The sequence below is a fragment of the Diplotaxodon limnothrissa genome, linkage group LG8, assembly GCF_057381915.1.
Source record: "Diplotaxodon limnothrissa isolate DT_005_m linkage group LG8, D_limnothrissa_male_GT1.1, whole genome shotgun sequence".
NCBI classification, from domain to species: domain Eukaryota; kingdom Metazoa; phylum Chordata; class Actinopteri; order Cichliformes; family Cichlidae; genus Diplotaxodon; species Diplotaxodon limnothrissa.
Genome location: NC_140603.1, coordinates 6015307 through 6036431, shown reverse-complemented (window position 1 = coordinate 6036431; position 21125 = coordinate 6015307). Strand labels below are relative to the sequence as shown.

At 40.8% G+C, this 21125-nt stretch overlaps 1 protein-coding gene across 1 annotated transcript in view; it reads left to right on the top strand.

The window, feature by feature from the left end:
• Nucleotides 1-21125, top strand: part of dnah9 (dynein, axonemal, heavy chain 9) — a 199808-nt gene that overhangs the window by 14245 nt on the left and 164438 nt on the right. Inside the window, exons 14-28 of the mRNA XM_085361180.1 lie at nucleotides 1985-2093; nucleotides 9308-9549; nucleotides 9731-9866; nucleotides 12431-12627; nucleotides 12703-12965; nucleotides 13140-13301; nucleotides 13843-14065; nucleotides 14286-14452; nucleotides 16404-16547; nucleotides 16715-16874; nucleotides 18303-18458; nucleotides 19848-19980; nucleotides 20069-20346; nucleotides 20727-20857; nucleotides 20962-21088. Coding sequence (XP_085217306.1) covers nucleotides 1985-2093; nucleotides 9308-9549; nucleotides 9731-9866; nucleotides 12431-12627; nucleotides 12703-12965; nucleotides 13140-13301; nucleotides 13843-14065; nucleotides 14286-14452; nucleotides 16404-16547; nucleotides 16715-16874; nucleotides 18303-18458; nucleotides 19848-19980; nucleotides 20069-20346; nucleotides 20727-20857; nucleotides 20962-21088 — 2628 coding nt within the window. The remainder of the gene's footprint in view (nucleotides 1-1984; nucleotides 2094-9307; nucleotides 9550-9730; nucleotides 9867-12430; nucleotides 12628-12702; nucleotides 12966-13139; nucleotides 13302-13842; nucleotides 14066-14285; nucleotides 14453-16403; nucleotides 16548-16714; nucleotides 16875-18302; nucleotides 18459-19847; nucleotides 19981-20068; nucleotides 20347-20726; nucleotides 20858-20961; nucleotides 21089-21125) is intronic.

The window sequence follows — 21125 nt, the reverse complement described above, 5'->3', positions numbered from 1 at the left end:
TGTGCTTTACATTCTCTGTTATACCTCGCCCCTGACCTCTGATACTAACCAAAAACCTCAAAATTGGATTCATCATTGCTATTAACCTTTTAAGCACCCACGCACCCAAAGATGGGCGCAAAAGGGAGGAGTCGTGGAGATCAGAAAACCGCTGGGGGCTTAATAGGTTATGTCCAGTTTTTGTGTAATATGGCTTAGCTCAGTTATTTCTCCTCCTTATACTTCCGTCAATTTTGACAAGAGCTCCAAGACCTGAAATGCAGTCCCCGAACATGAATCCTGTCATGTGCTGTAGAACATTTTCCAGGCCTGAGGAGCCCATGTCCAAAGAAAGCTTTTTAGCATCTTCAGGAGTCCTAGAGAACTGGACCACTTTAAAAAACAAAGAAGCTCCTTGAAAGCAGAATAGAAAAAACAGTATAGCTTCTCGCTCTGTGACAGGAAGTAAGCAAGTAAGGTGGGAGGAACGAGGAGACGACAGCTTGATGAACCAGTACGCGTCTGCTTTAATTTAAACAGTTAACAGCTGTATATTTGCTTGTCTCCTGACACTGCAGATTAGTCTGATAAGGTCTGTGACTGCTGTGCATAGAGCAAAATGCCACTCATTTGCAGCTCTGAAGTGCCTCCCATAATTTAAATTTTCTCCAGCATAAATATTCAGTATATTAGTTGCCAGTAACAGCCCTGGTCTAAACCCTGGCACCAAGTCAGGGTTTGTTTGTTCGTGAATCACTGCTAGCAGGTACTCAACTCAGTTTACCACACGAGCTTTGCTTTTGTAGAAATGCTCCAGCAAAAGTTTCCAGTCAGATTTGACCTTCATCAAAGTCACTCAGAGGAAACTGCATGATAGAGGGTGACACTGAAGAAGGCGCTAGAAATCTTAAGGAAACATCTAGAGGAACATGATTTTCAAGCACAATGTCAAAGAATAGAATTTACAATAACTTGTTAATAACTACAATAGAAATTATGAATGCATATATAATATATAATAGAATAGAAATATAAGGCTGACATGATGCCATCAAGGCTGGATATGATGAGAAGTTATCCTCTCAAATTATTTAACATATAAATTATTTAACACAGTAAAATAATCTATGAGGACAGGACAGTGTGCCTGGGTGGAGCACTATCAGATAATGGAGAAGAATAGCTCTGTGACATGCACATTGCAATTAGACATGTCCTTATCTTTTTGGAGACTAGCACTATTAAAAATATACAGAATTATTTACCATGTGCAAAAGTCGTGAGCCACAGTTCTGAGGTTTAGCTGAATCTATGATAAAAGCCAAAGATAACAAACTCTGGCAGGGAAAAGTCGTGTTTTTGCACCAACAAGGTGATTCCCAAAGAGCTATTAGCAAAGACTTTGGCACATCTTGACACAGTGTGCAGCGTGTCTTTTAAAAACATGGCCAAGTGGAGGACAAAAGAATTGGCAAATGCACAGAATCTGAAAGTCACGTCCTTAAGACACAGGAAAAAAATCCCACAAAACACTGACACAGGCCTTTGCTGGATTATTTCAGAAATGTATTTATTAGCTGAATTACTGAGTACATAGTCTGTATTTATCAAAGACACCTTCACAGTTTTAATAAGAACTAAGCATTAGGGCAAAATAGCAGTTTCAGTAATGCGCCATGAAACAGTATACAGTTTCGTTGTGTAATTAATTCAGCCACACAAAGCTCAACTACACGTATTACAGCCACCTCAACGACATGATTACATTTTTAAAAATGTAGAAATCCAGTGCTTCAGGTAGGCAAAAGTTCAAGTCCAATTAAGTCATGACAGCATGGAACAATGCAGAAATAGTGACTATAATGAGGACGACATGCCGTGTTGACGCTCTGGGCTTGTGCTTGGCCTTTTTGTAGAAATGATATTTAAAAGATTTTTCTGTACTCACTTAGTGGGAGCAGAAAATCAGGTCTCTCTCTTTTTTTCCTCTGCTGTTTGGCTGCAGGTGGTGCACTCCGTGCTTGATGTGGAACGTCCTCTGATTCAGGGCCAGCTCAGCGACATCGACGCTCAGCTCAGAAAGGCAGAGGACAGTCTGAACTGGAACAGCCAAGGTCTGCACATTTACTGATTAGTAGCCAATACAGCTCCGGACAAATGACACATTTAAATATGTCAATTTCTGCTGTCAGTCTAGTGACATTAGTTACGACAGTACTCAACTGACAGCACAGTACAATGGAGATGGCATCACTTTGCTGAAGAAATTATGCAAAACCAGTACTTTTATTTCTTTAAGTGTTCTGTGAGTATTGAGATTGACAGAGTTCAGTACTGATAACATCCCTGCATGTCACGGTCTGCGGAGGCAGACCGTGCGGAAATGTGTGTGGTGGACCCAGGAGCGAACACAAGCGAGGATGCAGGAGTGGAGTTAAACAAAAGCGAGCCTTTTATTCTGGCTGATGAAAGGAACAAAACAGAGTGAGGGCAGCATAAGAGTAATAGTTAAACAGAAACCTAAACTGGACATAAACTAAGGAAAAGCTATGGCTGGAGATACGGAACACAGGGGGTGGTAACACAGACGACGCGACACAGACTACATGAAACACAGAGACTAAATACACAAGAGGGATGATCAGGGGAAGTGGCCACACATGGGAACACAGCTGACACAGATAAACATAACAAGACAAGGCAGGAGTAAACAACACTGACGGGAGACTGTCAAAGTAAAACAGGAAGTACACAGAGGTGCAAACAGGAGGAGAGAGAGAGCACTGGCATAGTGGGCTGGGGAAACATGGAATGAAACACAAGGAGGGGAGATGAGGGCTCACAGATACATAGAGGGGCACACAGGGGATAAGAGTCACAAGGGGAAGTCAAATAAGGAACAACATAACAGGACAACTCAGGAAACATGACCTAAATAAGGTACGAAATACAAAAATACAAGAAACTAAGAATACTGGGCCCACATGGCCCAGGACCATGACACTGCAACACTAAATGGACATCACGTCTATGATTGAACTGTGTTTTCCATTCTTTTACCGACACTTTGCAGCAATGATACGGCTTCCTTCTTTCATTGTTACAGCATGTTGGATCATTTTGACATTTCATTACTTATCTACTTTAATTTAACCCAGAAGACAAATGTGTAGAAATACTGTGAAGTGGCAATGTTTTTATTTATGTCTTAAAGAAAAGCAGCAGATTTCTTTGTATTTAAGCCGGTGCTGACCAATCACAGCTCTTTGCATCTTTGCAAACACAGATTTTTAAGTAGATGTCTGCTACTGAGCTTTGTTCAAACAAAACAAAAGAGAAACAATGCAGTACTCAGTGTTATATAATATCTCAGGCTGATCGCTGCGGAAATTTATTGAAAATTAAGCACAAAGCTAGTCAAATATTTCCATCTGACTTGTTCAAAAATAAAACAAAAAAACAGCATGTACGTTTCTGATGGAGAAACTGTGTTTTCAAGTACATTTAATATAATTCAGGTATTAAAAAGCGTTTTTTATTCCTCATCTTAACAACATACTCTGTATTTAACGTAGAGTGGAAACAGTGGCAGTAAATGAGGAATGAGATTCCTGAGGGGAACCAAAAACTGCACAGCATTTTATAGAGTTAACCGAAGAGCAGGGGGTCTGGCTTAGCTCTGTCCAAAGTCACTTGATTCACTTCATATACATTTGTAGTTATGCTGGTGTTACTCTTGGCAAGCAGTGCTTTCCTTGATTTTGTTGACAGTGTGGTTGCCAGGTTGGTTACTATGCCTGCACACAGACTTTAATAATTTACACTGTGTTCACATCTTGATTGCTAAGCAGTGATATTAATTCTTGCCGTGTGATATTTCCTTTATTCTGTTTATAAAGTCCTGTAAAGAATTTATCACCACCGCCAAAGCGGTTATGTTTTTAGGTAGTTTTTGTTTTGGGTACTTGTGTATCATCATCCTGTCTGAATTAATTTTAAATGAAAAGTTTTAAATTAATTATAAGATAAAATGTTTTAGAGATGTAGAGTGGGGTCATGTTAACAGTCTATTAAAATCTGGCTTATATTTGGCTTCGCAAATTGATAATTTAGCATACTTGAAAGAAGTTTTGCCTTCACCCTCTACATCTTCCTGAGTGCCTCTCTCAGCCTTTGGTATTTCTTGAGGTTCTCGTACTCCTTCTTCCTGATATATCAACATCTATCACTGTGGCCATCATCCACTGTTTGTCCACCACCACTATATTGGAGGTTAACCAGTCACCAGTTTGTCCATCAGTGTCTGGAAGTCCCACAGAATTTTAGCTCCATCATTCTCAACCATCCTGGGGGGATTGTGTTCTATTTTGACCTCGGGAGTTCCAGGCCATACTCGACAGAGATGTTCTTGTATATTATGCTGGCCACTTGGTTATGGCGTTCCATGTATGCCCTGCCTGGTAGCATGTTGCACCCTGCTGTTATGTGCTGGATTGACTCCAGGGCATCTTTACACAGCCTGCACCTGGGGTCTCGCCTGGTGTGATAGACCGCAGCAAATATTTTCTGGCACAACTTCACCTACTTCCGAGGTGCATGGAGACGATGAGAAACTCACAATGCAGGGGCTCCAGCAACACTTAAAAATAAAGAGGAACAACTTTATTAACTGACCAACGCGTTTCAGCTTGTGGCCTTTGTCAGGGTCATCATCTGGTGTGGTAGACCCCAGCCTCTAAGATAAGATAAGATAAAATCTTTTTGTCTTTTGCCCTTCTCCCCCGTCCCTCTTCTCAGCTGTTTCTCTTTCCCTCTTTCTTTCTCCCCTTCTTTCCCCCAGTCAAGTCTGTCCCATATTCAGTAAGTGAAAATAAAATAAACAATAAAAGGTGAATCAAATGGACCATTACGGCAAGGCTGGGATGGTCAATTTGGTAAAGTAAATCCGTTGGGCATCTTTCTTTGCCTTTAGACAACAATTCTGATGCAAAAGAGCCAAACGGGACAGGCAAAAAGAAGAAGAAAAAAAAAAAAGATAAGATAAAATCACCTTTATTAGTCCCACAGTCCCACGTGTAAAAGTTATATAGCAAAGATTAGAATACAATACGAATAATATACTGTACACAACTGTACAGAATAGAATAGAATAAAATAAAATACTATATACAGTAGAATAAAATAGAATAAAATATACAATAGGATAAAAATAGAATAGAAATTCTATATACAACTGAGTAAAAATACAACTTTGTCAGAAAGGAGTAGTGCACTTAGTGTTATTGCACATGTGTGGGTTTGTGTGTGTGTTTGAACAGCCGCAAAAGTCTTTGTTGTGGAGTCTGACAGCACCGGGGAGGAAAGACCTGCGAAATCTCTCCATCCCACACCGTGGGCGCTGCTGCAGCCACTGAAGGAGCTGCTCAGTGCTGTCAGAGTCTCCTGCATGGGGTGGGAGATGTTGTCCAACAGGGATGACAGCTTAGCCACCATCCTCCTGTCACTCACCACCTCCACTGGGTCCAGGGGGCATCCTAGAACAGAGCTGGCTTCTGATCAGCCTGTTCAGTCTCTTCCTATCCCCGGCAGAGATGTTGCCGCCCCAGCAGACCACACCATAGAAGATGGCTGAGGCCACCACAGAGTCATAGAAGGTCTTCAGGAGTGGGCCCTTCACTCCAAAAGACCTGAGTCTCCACAGCAGGTACAGCCTGCTCTGTCCTTTCCTGTAGTCTGAATTATGAGTCCAGTCCAGTTTGTTGTTCAGATGAACACCAAGGTACCTGTAGCTGTCTACAGCCTCAATGTCCATACCCTGGATGTTCAGTGGTTGCAGTGGAGATTGTTTGTGCCTGCGGAAGTCTACCACCAGCTCCTTGGTTTTATTAGTGTTGATCTGGAGGTAGTTCTGCTGGCACCAGTCCACAAAGTCTTGGGTCAGTCCTCTGTACTCCTTGTCGTTCCCATCAGTGATGAGGCCGACTATTGCAGAGTCATCAGAGAACTTCTGCAGGAAGCACTGGGTGGAATTGTGGGAGAAGTCTGCAGTTTAGATGGTGAAGAGGAACGGAGCCAGAACCGTTCCCTGTGGGGCCCCCGTACTGCAGACGACCCTGTCCGACACACAGCCCTGAGTCCTCACATACTGTGGTCGGTCGGTGAGATAGTCCAGGATCCAGGTAGTGAGGTGATGGTCCACTCTGTGGATCTTGTGCTCAGAGCTTTTTAAAAAAATTTAAAAGGAAAACTAAATACAAAACACAAGAGACAGGACACTACCAAAATAATAATAATAATGAATAAGAAATATATAAATAAATAAGAAATAAAACAGGTAAACCTAGTACCTGACACAGACATGGAGACACAGGGAACATAGGGGAGGCAGGTATTTTGTCTTGTAAAGAGCTATATGTTTAGTATATCTGGTTAATCATTAGTGCCTCTGTGCATAGCCAGGCATTTTATGTATCTGTGCTCTTGATTTGCCCACAGCTCAGACCGATGACAATGAAATTGCTTTACTTTTGCAGCAAAAGAGTTTCGCTTGAATCGCTCTGAATCATCTCTATGCTTTCTACCTGCTAATTTTATGAACACACACACACACACACACACATACACACACACACACTCATGAAATTGAATTTTCCAATTAAATATATTAAAATAGCAGCGATGAATGTTTTTTAACCCCGTGAACCAAAGCTGAAAGTCCTGACTGTAAGTCACAGGACTGCAAACTGAATATATTAAACAGCAAAAATAACAGAAATATTTTGTGTCCTAAAAATATGACCCTGACTCAATGTTTGCTGTATTACAGTAGATGCATGATTACAAACAGCAATGCAGAGTGATCAGGCAGTTATCATTTCTATGAATATTTTCTTTAAAAGTTCAAAAGTGATTGTTTCTCCCTGACTGATAATTCTGGTAAAAGCCAGTAAGTTCTCAGGAAATATAGCAGTATTTTTGACAACCAGGACACTATGAATGTGACTCCCTGTTCGTTCTTATGAAACTTTCATGAGCTTCTTTTGGCTTCTGCATTTTGAGGGCACAGAGCGTGCACATGAGATTTCCTCTGTCTAAGCGAATGGCTCCCTTTTAGCTCCCTGAATACATGTATATAAACTGAATAAGATAAATTAATCATACAGATTTGTCAGACTTGCTTAATTATAGCAGACCTAACAGGTCAAACTCTGATAAGAAAGACAGTCATTAAATGGTTGGTGACACGAAGTGAATTCATTATTTTACAGCAGCACCTTTTTTTAATCATATTCTTTGGGACGTACAGTTAAAGAATGTGATGATATATAACCTTACACTGTATGTCCTGAAAAGCAGGAAGGGCTACTTTTGTTAAAAGTTAAGCCTTTTTCTGCATTTATTTACAGGTCAAATGCACTTTTGTGCCATGCAGAGGTTGTGCAGTTTTTAAAAATCTCATTAAAATGTTCTTGCAACCACAGAGCCACAAAGAGAAAACTACGAAATGCTGAAGTTATTTAGTTACCCTTATTAGTGTTTATTTTAAATGCAGAAGTCAGCTTAAAAATGAGCCTCTAGTTTCATTCAGGTAATACTTAATTCAGAAGTGCAACTACAAAAATCAATTAAAAAAGAAAATGAGTATACATACAGTACTTATCAAAGGCCTTAGGATCTGAAAATAAAGGAAGGATACTTTCAAACCTCATGCAGTGAGATTTGTTTTTCAATTAAGTTAACCCACTGCGAAGAGAAAAATATTTACATTTAACTGTAATTGTTGTGAGCACAAATTGCCTTTACAGCAGCACCAGTTCCTTAGTTTTTAAGGTACTTGGCAGGTGGGATGGTGTAAGTATTTTACAGAACTCACTGTCTTGTCTCTATTCATGTAGCTGTTTAGACCATGTCATCTGTTGCACGACTCCTTATTCTTGTGTCTTGAAGTTAGTTATTTATGACTCCGACTGCATGCTAGGGCTTGTTGTATCAAGCCACAGAATACATTTGGGGCTGATTGTTAGATGAAAAAGGTATCGAAGAACTGTATACAATCACAAAATCACAAAATGCAATCACAACGGTGTGGTGTAGTAAGTCATGAGATTCAGTCGTGAGCTGAGTATGGACAGCTGTGTGCAGTACTTCTTAGATTAGACTTTAGTGAAAGCAGGTAATATATGGACCCGTAACTGTCTGTGGTGGCCCACAATTCCTTCTGTATCCTTGTACATTTTCTTTGGCTCAGAGCAGTATTAGGAGTAGTTGTACTAAGCCTGATCACTGCATACAGTAAAGACAATGAGACAGTTATGACAGAAGTTTGAATAAACAAGATGTATTTTGCACTTTAGTAAGGAAATTCCAAGTTTAAAAAAATAGTTAATATTAGAAAATAGTCTCATTATGACATTAGAAAGAAGACTTTCTCTTGTGGAGCTCGCTAAAATCTCTTTGGGGGGCATCGGTAAGTTTTTCTTTATATCAAACTCTGTATTGTTTTAGCTGGACAAAGTCATGTTTGTAAGAAAACCTTTTGTATCTGTGTTCAACCAAAGGATCATAAAAATCATACAACCTTTGAACTTCAGTTTTCATTTTCAGTATATTTACAGACTTTTACAGACACTGAATGTGTATTTTGTTAAATATTGGCAAAATATGATAGTGTGGTTTGGAGCTTAGATTCTGTCAAACCTTTTTAAGACACCCACAGCTGGGAGCTCCCTGTCAATCAGCAGGGAAAATCATATGCTGATTATACCTGTGCCTTAGTGCAGATATTTTAATACAGCCTCAACTTTAGGTTTGATTTATCCATCCATCCACCTGTCCATCAGTTTTCTGCTGCATATCTAGATGTGGGCTGTGGAGGAAGCAATGTAAGTAGAGAAGCCCACTGCTTATTATTACTGCTACCTTAATGATAATGTAAATGTGGTTCATGCAGCTGTCAGGTAATTGCTGCTAATTAAACAGCACCAACCAGTTTAATGCTGAAAAGCTGTTGAAACTGGAGCTTTAGTGAAATCTCAAAATTCTCATGTGCTTGTAAGGGCTGTGTGCCGGTCTGTTACTGTTGCAGACGACTCTCTAAACCACTGCTAATTTTGTTGGTATTAATTCTTATGTGAGTATCTCATGTAGTAGCTCATGGTTAAAAATATCTTAAAAATAGAAAAAATCCCAGATTTTTGCATATCCCTGTGTTGTGTCTCTACATCCTGGAATCAGCTAATTTTTTTGATGTTTTGAAATTTATTTCAAAACATCAAAGAATGATATTGAAACATTTTTTTAACCTATTTGACCTTTTAACCTCTTTCAGGTGTTTGGGAGTATATCCAGGAGGCGCGAGACCTGGTGTGTGACCTGGAAAGTCGGCTCCAGAGGGCCAAAGACAACGTAGAGGAGATTCTGAGCTGCATGAGGTCCTGGTCCACCCCCATATTTGACAGGAAGGAGGGGAAAAAAGACGCTCTGCTCAGTTTGGAGGACAGGACTGAGAGGCTCGACAGATTTTACAGTCTGATTCGGTCTTCCGGGGAAAAAATCCACTTCCTAGTTAAGGTGCTTTGCTCATTGTTATGTGAAATGTCAGATGGGCTTTAAGTTTCACTCACATTTCATCATTTTAAGCAGTTATAATGGAGTCAGCAATTTCGGATTTGAACTTCATTTCTGCAGGACTTTTCAAATGCAGTAAAGATGGTGATTCATTATGAGTGTCACACTCTGTTATGTCTCTTAGTGCAATCGGGCGCTGTTAAAGGCTGAGCCGTCCTCTGAGGAGTGGAAGGCCTATGTGGAGTACATTGATGACACGATCATAGATGGCTTCTTCAACAGCATTGAGTGCTCTCTCAGGTTTTTCCTCGATAACACTGGTATGATTTTCATGAACAAATAATACTCTAAATAAGGAAGAAAACATAAAATAAGTACTTATTTACTGTTTGTTGTGCCTCAGTCATGTTGATGGTGTTACTACTTGCTGTCTCAAAGCCAGAATGTTGCTGGCAATCCTGAAATTAATATGAAAAAAATGCAGCGCTTCTCAGTACTCTGATCCAACAGCACCCTTCAGCCAGCACTGAATTGGACAGCTTCTTAGCAACACGTCCTCGGGGTTTTTGATGTCAATTGGGTGTCCGCCTCTATTGGCTGTGGACATAAAATAATTCTGGACTTGTTAGCTGGCATGAGTTTTGTCAGCCAGTTTAGATGGACTGGGATGTGGTTCAATATGTGATGGATTGCTGCCAGAATGCTACTGTGACCAAACCTTCTACTCCTTGTTCCGCTTCTTCGTCTTTTCCTTTCCCTCTCCTTGTTTGGCTTCAAAAACTCTTAAACTCTTTAATAAATGATGTGACCCAGGGGTAGCTACGATAACAGTAGGTCCAGCATCTAAAAGCTCTGGAATTTAGCTGTTCTTTCCTTAATGCAGTGTCTTGTTTAATGTAAGAACCACAAGTGTCCATTAAAATAAAAGGAAAAGCAGAGCGAGAGTTTTAAAGCAGCACTAATCCCAAATTTTACATCATAAGCTGATCAAATGAAAAGCTTATAGTGACAAATTCACATGGAAATATCAGTGATGAGGGGGCAGTTGAGGAGGCTCAGTCCTTTCAACTTGATTAGGTCCTTTTAAAATTAAGCACTGAATTAGAACGCTAATAAGAACCCAGTGTCAAATCTCATTCACTTAAATATGAACATCAACATGTATCAGGAGCGAATGGTAGTTGTTGATTCTGATTTTCTGTTTTCATTATATTGTAATTAATTACAAATAAACTGAACTTTAGAAAAAAGCTAAACCACAAAACTAAAATGATATTATAATATATGTTGAATGTCCTTAGTCTAAAAAGGCAGTGCATGTGTTTATTGAGTATGTCCATGTAACCGCCAAATGTTGCTTAACAACAACATTTGAACGAGTTATTGTATTATTATTGTTCTGGATTTCTGAGACTTATAATCTGAAAAATACCACACAACACTAAATACATCTAAACATTTCATTCTGGATCCAGTCTTGAAACTGGAATCAGTTCTGAGTAGTTACTACTGAAAGAATGAGGTCACGGACACAAGCATCAGAAATGAGCTTCCTCGAAGCTGGTGGCCCTTAGCAATAGCATGAAGGACTCTGAATAGAGCTGCGTAATAGAGTCTGTGCTTAGACTGCTACCCTTGTGACCTGGACATGGATAAGTAGCAAAAAAGGCTGGCAGGCATATTTCAAAATATCAAAGCTCTTTGAATGTCGAAACATTTTGAATGATTATATAGGTTTACTGCTTAGAACCAGTAGACTTAAGGAATAGTTGTACACAAAGTACACGTGACAGATGTGTATAGAGGTTGTGGCAAATGTTATGTGGCGTGCAACATCATCTATGAAGAGTTCAGTACTCCTGTTATCTGGTGAATACCAGGTCACACGTTGGGATGTTGAGCCCTCATGCCAACATCATGGACTCAGTTTCTGACACTTTGGTCTGAAACGTGCAAATGAGGAGCCCGTTATAAGTTTTGCAAGGCTCTGCCAGTGCGCCTCCTGTTCATCCTTGCACAAGGAAGCACATGCTGGCACTGCTGCTAGGTTGATGCCCATGTTCTGAGATCTTCTCCACACTGTTGAGACTGTGCTGGGAGACACACCAATCCTTCTTGCATAAGCATTCATGGATGTGTTATACTGTGATGGTCAAGTGTTCGGTTCTTCCATTAATATACAGTAAACTTATTTTAAACCTAAGCTTGAATAAATAGTAATAAGGAATAAGCCGGTTAGGTTAATTCTCATTTAGGTTTCAGTTTTTTATTTGACCAAAGAACAGAAGTCACATTTAAACCTTGGAGGAAGTTTTATATGGTAGGTAATGTTCACAGTGCAGTCTCTTTTATAATTCCATAATAAACTGAAACACAAACATACAAAGTGCAAAACACAAACAATAAATCAAAAGCAATTCAAATGAAAAAGTAAAAACATCCTTAAAAACATCCAACTGGATTATAAAATTAGAGGCCATAAAAATGTAAAAGTATTCATATAAAGGATAATGTTAATTTTATATTATTTGATTTAAAAGATTGGGCCAACTCTGATTTTCAAAGGTTGAGTATTTATTAACTCAAACGGCAAGAAAAAAACAGCCTGAAAAATCCACGAGAGCCCAATCTGCTAGGAGGCACGACCACATACAGAGTCATGAAGTGTGTGATATGTTTTGGAATAATTCCAAACAGGGGAAGTGTAAAATGTATCTGTAAAAACCTTACAAGGAGCCAATAAATGGATCAACACGGAGCTTTTATAATAACATCTCAAGTGGCAGTGTTCTGCACCAGGTAGAGCTATAAAACTGTGCTCACAAGTAGCATCTTAACACTTATTCAAATCATAAAATGTCTGTTGCATTTCCTTTCACTTCAGACCAAAGAGCTGTCATTGCCCCCCTGTTTGAGGCTCAGCTGGATCTGAGGGTTCCTGACATGGTGTTCACTCCCTCTCTGGAGGTTGGGACTAGAGAAAGTTTGTTTGAGCTGGTGGAAGGCCTCATCAATGATGTGTTTGGAATTTCTTCACTGGTGCCACGCCTCGCCCAGCATAGCCCCTTTCCAAACTACCAGGTACAACTAGTTTCATGCAACTCCAACACATGTAGCTGGTCACATTAAGATTTAATCTGGACATTTTTCACTCAGGCTGACATGGAGGACATGGCTGACCTGGCAGACATGCGTAATCTCATCATGGAGCGGATCCAGGCGGCCATGGCAACGTGCTGCGAGTTTCGCAACTCTCTGGAGCGTTACAGCTACCTGTATGTGGAAGACAGGAAGGAGTTCATGCGTCAGTTCCTTTTGTACGGCCAGATTCTCACCAACCAGGAGATGGAAATTTATCCTGACAATAGTGTCTCTGAGAGTCCACCAAGTCTGGGGAACTTTAGAGAGCAGGTTAACAGGTAGGCATTACTCAAGAGGAAAGTGGTGTATGTTGAATTTTCATCTGAGGACATTTTTAAGTCATATCTTAAAGCAATTCATCTAAAATTTGGATTAAGGTTTTGTTTTCAGTTGAGCATAAACGTAATAGCTTGTTTTTGCTAAACTGCCATCGGTTTGTCTTTGTCCTGTAGTTATGAGAAGATATATGAAGAGGTGCAGGCTCTGGAGCCGGTGCATGTGTTCCACAGGTGGATGAGGGTGGATGGCCGTAGCATGAAGAGTGCTTTGCTCAACATAATCAAAAAGTGGAGCTACATGTTCAAACAGCACCTCGTTGACCTTGTTACCAACAGGTATGGCACCCAAACAACGAAAAAAGTTACAATTTTAGCTTCCATCCATTCTCTTCCACTTATCCTTATCAGGGGAAGCCTGGAGACTATCCCAGCTACCGTAGAGTGAGAGGCAGGGTACACCCTGCACAGGTGACTAGTGTTTCACATGGCTAACACAGACAGACAGATAGCCAGTGCCACTAACTGTATGTCTGGACTGTGGGTGGAAGCTGGAGTACCCGGAGAGAACCCACACAAACACAAGGAGAACATGAAAACTCCTCAAAACTAGGCCCCATGTGGTGAAGTCGAACCCAGGACCTTCTTGCTGTGAGGCAACAGTGCAAACAACAGCGCCACCGTGCTCCCAAATGAGCATTTTCAATAAATATGATAAAATGCAACTGTGTCCAATCCAGGTAGACAGGCTAATATTACAGGACTTGTTTTACTAGCTTATGGCTCAAGATAAGATAGATATTAGTGTAAACTAAAATAGAAATGCTGATGTTTGAAACTGGTGGCTCATTAAAGTCCTGTTCCCCTGTCCTGTCTCCAGTCTGTTAGACTTGGAGAAGTTTATCACAGTGGTTCAGGCTGGGTTGAGCCAGCAGGTGGAGGAGGGTGATTACGATGGCCTGGTGGAGGTCATGGGTAACCTGCTGGCTGTTAAGGAAAGACAAAATACTACAGACACCATGTTTGAGCCTCTGCAGCAAACCATCGCTCTTCTGAAGGAGTATGAGCAGGAGCTGCCCGATGTGGTTTACAAACAGTTAGAGGTAAGGAGCGATGTTCAGTCATCTCCTATTATTTTCAAGCCCAGATTGTTTAGTCTGTTTCTTCCAACTGAGACAGAGCAATTTTTCTTCCTTTTTCTTTGCTTTTTTAAATCTCTGTTTCATGCACTTCCTCCTGGCAATCCATCATCTGTCAATCCTGCCCTCCTCGCTTTTCTCCCCCTCTCTGTATCTATCTCTGCATCTGTCTGTCTGTCTGCAGGAGCTGCCAGACAAGTGGGACAATGTGAAAAAGCAGGCAGTGTTGGTCAAGCAGCAGGTGGCACCACTGCAGGCTGTCGAGGTGTCCGGTCTTCGTCGAAAGTGTACTGCTTTTGATGTTGAGCAACACACATTCAGGGAGCACTTTCGCAAAAGCAAGCTCTTCAGGTAGAAAATCTCTGCTGTGTATAACATGGTGATCAGAAATAATGTGTCTAATCACACATGAAGAAATGTCAAAGTGTTTCGCATGCTTAAAACTTACTTGAAAGAGAAAGATTGAGCTTAGCAATTTCACAAAAAACAAAACCAAAAAACGTTGAAATTATATTTGTATTCTGATGTAGCTTGCTTTAGCAGCAAACAAAGTGTTACAATTTTATGTACGCTAGAGCTTGGACATTTTTCTGTATGCAAGCAACGCCGTAATTTTCCTGAACATAGATATCTTTCTGGAGGTGGAATACAGAGAGAAAAGTAGTACACAATCCTGCAGTTACAGTGTTGTTTTTTCAAACCTGGGTTCCTCATCCCTTTCAGATTTTCTTTGCCATGCTTGAGTTTTTTAACACAAGCCCCTATAGGATCAAGGGTAGTATTACAGGAATGCAGTCAAGCTCAAATAAAGTATCCAGAATCCCATTGGATCTGGGGTCAGTTCAGTTGTCTCGCTGCAGCGGCTGTGAATCTCCTCTATCGGTTAAAAAACAAACAAAAGATACATAACAACTTTGCTGAAATTTTAATATTACAATTACATTTATTACATATTATCCTGCCATTATTGTCAATGTGTTCATATTTATATTGCTAAAGATACATTAAAGTTACATTGAAAGGACAATGTAACACTCTGGGTTACTTGTAATCTCTGGTTCTTTGGACAAAATGTTTGACTACTGGAGTTGCATTGGGTGACTAAAGCTCCAAAAACACCATGTTTGTCTATGATAGAGCATGTGTGTTCATGACAGACCTTTTGAGCCTTCCTTGGGACCAGAGATGCCCCCCTTGTAAAACTTAACACCAGAGATTGATGTTCCTGGTTCCTTATGGCAGCTGCTACAAAGGAATGTTTGCCAAACTGGTTTTCTGCTTTGGCTTGCTGAGCGTATTGTGGGAGTGTTTGAGTGTCTGTTTTAGTGCCACTTTGCCAGCAAATGTGCCAGTGATTAGCAGAAGTCTGCAGTTGCAGACCTTGCAATGCAGAATTAGAGTTGGCCTTCGGTTCTGACCTTTTGGCAGGGCTGATAGCCATAGCTATAGCTGTTGGGTAGGGGTGAAACTCATCATGTCTCAGTCATGACAGTAGCTGAGTTCTCTTAGTTGAGTCAGCTGACAAGCTAATGGTAGTTTAACAGCTAATTGCGGCCTGCTAACAAGCTAATGCTAGTTAGATACTGAAAAGGATTTGTGTTCACGCATTAACCCAAGTTACAGAGTTGTTACAATTTCCCAGATTTATTTATTTATGAGAAAAAAGTGGATATTCTCTTAAAATACTGTTGTGCACTACTATTTATTTTATGTAGAATCTAATGTAACTGAAGGCACAAAGATGACAGATGAGCTTATTTCTTCCAATTATTACTCTATTGTCTGCTTCTGCTAGTGCTAAATAAGGGGATGTTGAAGTATAATGTGCCATCTCATTAGAGTTTTCCAGAACATTTCCTGTTTAACTTTCCTTTGGTGATGAAGTTGAGGGAGGACCTTTGAATGTTTAAGAATGTCACCTTCCTAACCTTCTGACTAGATAATAGAGAAGCGTTATCTCGAGGCTCTCACATCCGACAAGGCTAATTGAATCCTAACATAATGATAATTAATTCATAGGTGGAGATGCTTCGTCATAATGTATAATTGTCAGATTACTTATGTGTGTAATTGGTCTCTTAATAACCTGGTGATTATTTTCCCATTAATGTCATGGAAGTCATTGTTAACTGTCACAGCACTGGGACTCTCCTCTGGTTATCCTGCAGAGGGTAAAAGATGAGTTTGGCGAAAACTGGAGCCTTTCATTACCTAAACACGGCGTGATTTATACTGAGTTTGTACAAATGTTTGTGTGTGTGTGTTTTGATGGGTGCCTGTGTGTGTTCATGCATTTGTCCAGGTTTGAAAGTGAAAGCCCCTACCAGATGTTGGATGCATTCCACCGGCAGATCCAGGAACGGGAGGCAATTATGGCCTCTCTGGTGGAGTCTGCCAGCCTGTTTGAGGTCACTGTGTCAGAGTACAGACAGCTCCGACAATGCAGGTAAAGCCCAACGATGGAATAAGAAAAAAATAAACAAACATCACAAGACACTGATACATTTAAAACTAATTTAGAGTCGTTAATTTAACATAGATGCTCTCTTGCATTCAGTATCTGAGCTGTTTCATGTTAGATTAATCAACTTTGTGCTCTGTTTCATTCTCAAGGCATGAGGTGGTTCTCTTGAAGGAGCTGTGGGACATGATCACCATGGTGGAATCCACCATGACAGCATGGAGGACAACTTCCTGGAGAGAGATCAACGTGGAGGACATGGAACTGGAATGTAAACGTTTTTCCAAAGAGATTCGCATTTTGGATAAAGAGGTGAGAGGAGAGACGTGAAGTCAAAATACTTATGATCCACAAAATCTCTTTTTCAAACATCCAATATGGGAATTTTACTGATGCTGAATTGGAAACAATCTTTGCATACTTCACATACTAATTTAAGCCTTGTATTTAATAAACAGAATTTTTTCAGTGCTCAACTGTGATCAAATTTTCCACCTCACACAGCATGATGCTGCAAACAGCAGTGAAACATTTGGTGACCTTACTGACAAGTTCAGCTCTTCATCTAACATATCGCTCTGACTCCCTGCTCAAACCAGCGTGGTATGTCCTGAGATTTGATTTTCACCGGGTGTAATCCATATGCTTGAACCAATGACTTGGTGGTGTTCCAGGGTAGGATAACAGAGCCCTCTTTTCCAGTTCTTCCATGTATAAGTTGGCCACAATGGATCAAACTGACCGTTGTATGTGAAATATGTGGAATGACGACACAGATCCAATAGCAGACACATTGGTCGGTGCTGAGAGTGATCCCGTTGCTGAGGCTGGGGTCATCCTGTAATCTCTTACAAACTGCCTCAGTGACTGGAGCACAAGTTGAACATCATACTCTCACTTTTCAAAAACAAAATCCAAGGTGTTCTGGATGTGGTGTTCAGAGCTGCCAACCAACACGTTGAGGATCGAAGTGAGAAACTTTGAGATGAATTAGGTGACTGAGTTACAGATATGTGTGTAAACCATACAGACTTGGTGTAGCTTACCCCTGGGTATAACCTGTGGTATCAGGTCCAGTCAATAGCATTGTCTTGTTCTGACTGCCTCAGACATTCTGTCGTCTTGCATTGTATTTCTTGTAACTATTTCCTAATGAAAGTGGACTTTGGATTGGTGGGTGCTTTTAATATGAAGATGCAGTAGTAAGAAATCCTCAGGCTGTGGTAATGTCACAGCAGATGCCGTGTTCATCCATTCATCTCTTTCCTTAACCAGTCATTCAAATAACAGTTGCGGGGGGCAGGAGCCTATCCCAGCTAACAAAGAGCGGGAGTTGCGGTTCTTCTAGCACCGATCATCAGTCAGTAACACATTATAAACTTGGCCAACACATTCATCCTCACATTCACACCTACAGATAATTTAAGATCTCCACAGGAAATATATAGATGTGTTGTACGTAGCAACTGAATATATACTTACAGTGCTGTTGTATCCATGTCCATAGAGTTTTCTTTAGCATAATACTGTAAGGACACAGTAAATAATAATACTGTTAATGTAAATTTGTACATTAGGCCCACAGGAATATAAAGCAGCAATAAAGAATGGAGTGAAATCAGGCATTTAAGGATTTCAATGTCTTGCTCAAAGTAAAAAAAGTACAATTCAGAATAAATCCTGAACTGCTGTTTAAAGCTGCTTTCCTCTGTCCTAAACATGTGGCCTTGTGTGTGGCAGGTTAGAGCGTGGGAGGCCTTCACAGGGTTGGAGAGCAGGGTGAGGAACCTCCTCACCTCCCTCCGGGCTGTGGCAGAGCTCCAGAATCCAGCCATACGATCCAGACATTGGCATCAGTTAATGGCCGCTACTGGAGTCCGCTTCACCATGGACCAGGTTTACAGCTTATTCTAATTTTTAAAAAACCCAACATGTTGTGGAGTTTCATTTAGAGTATTTTAACATTATTATCACACTAGCTGCAGTGTTTTTTTTATTCAGGTCCAAGCAGATGTGGTAATATTTTAATGGAGGTTCAAAAGGGGGTTCTTACACACATAAGCAAATTCATTTTTCAGCTCCTCTTTGGGGTAGTTTGTGCTGCAGAAGTTAAGATGATAGGTTTTTACAGCTTTTAAGTCTGTACAAAAATGTATCACAGAGGCTAACTGATCTGCTTTGATCTTTTTTTAATATATAGATTTATATAGCGCTAGCTTTGTAAGGCTCTGACAGATTCCTCTCTCATACACATTCAGCTGGCTACAGCAGGGATTTGCTCGACTACCATCAGAGATGGTCTACAGCTGCTAATCTATTCTGACAAAGTAGCATCAGCAGCATCACCACTGCACCTGCACTTTTATCCCTGCACTTTTTTAAATGAAACACTTTTTTTTTTGCATAAACATTTGTCAGTGTCATCTGTCACATATTAAAAACTGACCAAATGTGCCATCTCATTTGTTTTTTCATACTATTACTTATTTAATAAATTAATCCAGATTTAATTGTATAGTATGATTTTAGAGCAACAGTCACCTCAATACCCTTTATATTGAAAGATAAAGACCCTGCAATATTAGATAGAATAACCTATCATAACTATGACATAATCCTCCATGAGCAGCACGAGCAGCAAGAAGCCAACGAATACTACCGAAGCAAAACTAACATTTTCTTCACTTTTTTTAAAGAAAATTCTAGCAGCTATTCTTGAGGTACTGCTGACAAAAGAACTGCGGGCAGCTCAGTTCCTGGTCCGTGGCTCTGTTGTACAGTGGCTAGGCTCGGCACTCAGCACGGAGCTTCCTGTTTTAAACCTTAAATGGGGCCTTTCTGTGTGGAGTTTCTGTGTTCTCACTGTGGTTTCCCAGTGTTTCCTTTGGGTACTCCAGTGTCCGATCCAAAAGCATGTTAATTTAATTTGTGATTCTAAATGAGCTGTGGCTGTGAGTTAGATGCAGTCCTTTAAATAGGTCTAAAGTGATTTTTAGTGGTCAGTGAGACTAAAAAAGGCTGTGGGTGATAAGAGGTCAACATTACAGTCTGTGAGTAACTAAGTAACCTTTGCTTACAGGTAACATACATGTCTACTTGTAGGTGACAGAGTTTGTGCAGTTAACCCTTGTTCATTATAAAAAAATGGATGTCTGCTTTTGATAAATATGTATGTCCATGTTACTCTGAAACTAGCTAGTATTCACTGTTACTATGACTTTAATATCACCAGATTTGAGTTCTGGGTATTGTGACATAAGCAGTGACATGGCTGTCTGTGAGCAGGAGACCACTCTGGCTGATCTGCTGCAGCTCAACCTGCACTGCTTTGAAGACGAGGTGAGAGGGATCGTAGACAAGGCTGTTAAAGAGATGGGGATGGAGAAAGTCCTGTCTGAGCTCAACTCCACATGGACAGGTACAGAAACATGAATTTTTAACTTCTAACAGTGAATTTTAATTGTTTTTTTTACCTGCTTATGATGTTCTGATGGACTTTATTGCAGGTATGCAATTCCAGTATGAGCCCCACCACAGGACCAAGCTCCCTCTGCTCCGTGCAAATGAGGAGCTGATTGAGACGCTGGAAGACAACCAGGTCCAGCTGCAGAACCTTATGTCATCCAAGTATATCGCACACTTCCTGGATGAAGTATCTTCATGGCAAAGCAAGCTATCTGTGGTCGACTCCGTCATCTCCATCTGGTTTGTGGTTCAGCGGACTTGGAGTCACCTGGAAAGCATCTTCCTTGGCTCTGAGGACATTCGCTCACAGCTGCCTGAGGTTACACACCAAACACATACACACACACACACACACACACACACGCACACACACACACACACACACACACACACACACACACAGTTCATACAGTTATATATTTCAGGTATCCGTCAGTGTCAAGCTTATATACATGCAAGCCTCAACCTGCGCCCCAGTTGTTGCCATATGAACCTAGGCAGCATAACTGTAATAGCTGTTAATTAAGAATCCATTAATTAGCCTTACTTAGTTTAAGAGCTGAGATTACACAACTTTTTAATTGCTCCCGTGATGTTCAGGCTGTGCTTAAGCCCAGATGTTTGCTATTAAACCTCTGATTCTCCCTCTTTCTTGTGGGAATCAACGCCTGCCGGGCTCCCTCATGAAATCCTCTGCAGGACTCCAGGCGCTTTGAGGGGATTGATGCCGATTTCAAAGAGCTGGCAAACGCTATGCACGAGACGCCCAACGTAGTGGAGGCCACCAACAAACCAGGCCTGTTTCGTAAACTGGAGGACATCCAGAGCAGGTGAAAGTTCAGCCAAGATCAGCGGTTCTCTGTTTCTTCCCCATACGTCTCACACAAACACACACACACATACTGACTCTGCATGTGCTGTGCTATTTCTACAGGCTTTCTCTGTGTGAAAAGGCTCTGGCAGAATACCTGGACACCAAGCGTCTGGCCTTTCCCAGATTTTACTTCATCTCTTCAGCTGATCTGCTGGACATCCTGTCTAATGGGACCAACCCACACCAGGTGGCTTCACAAATTTATGCCCAAGGGATGGCAGTGA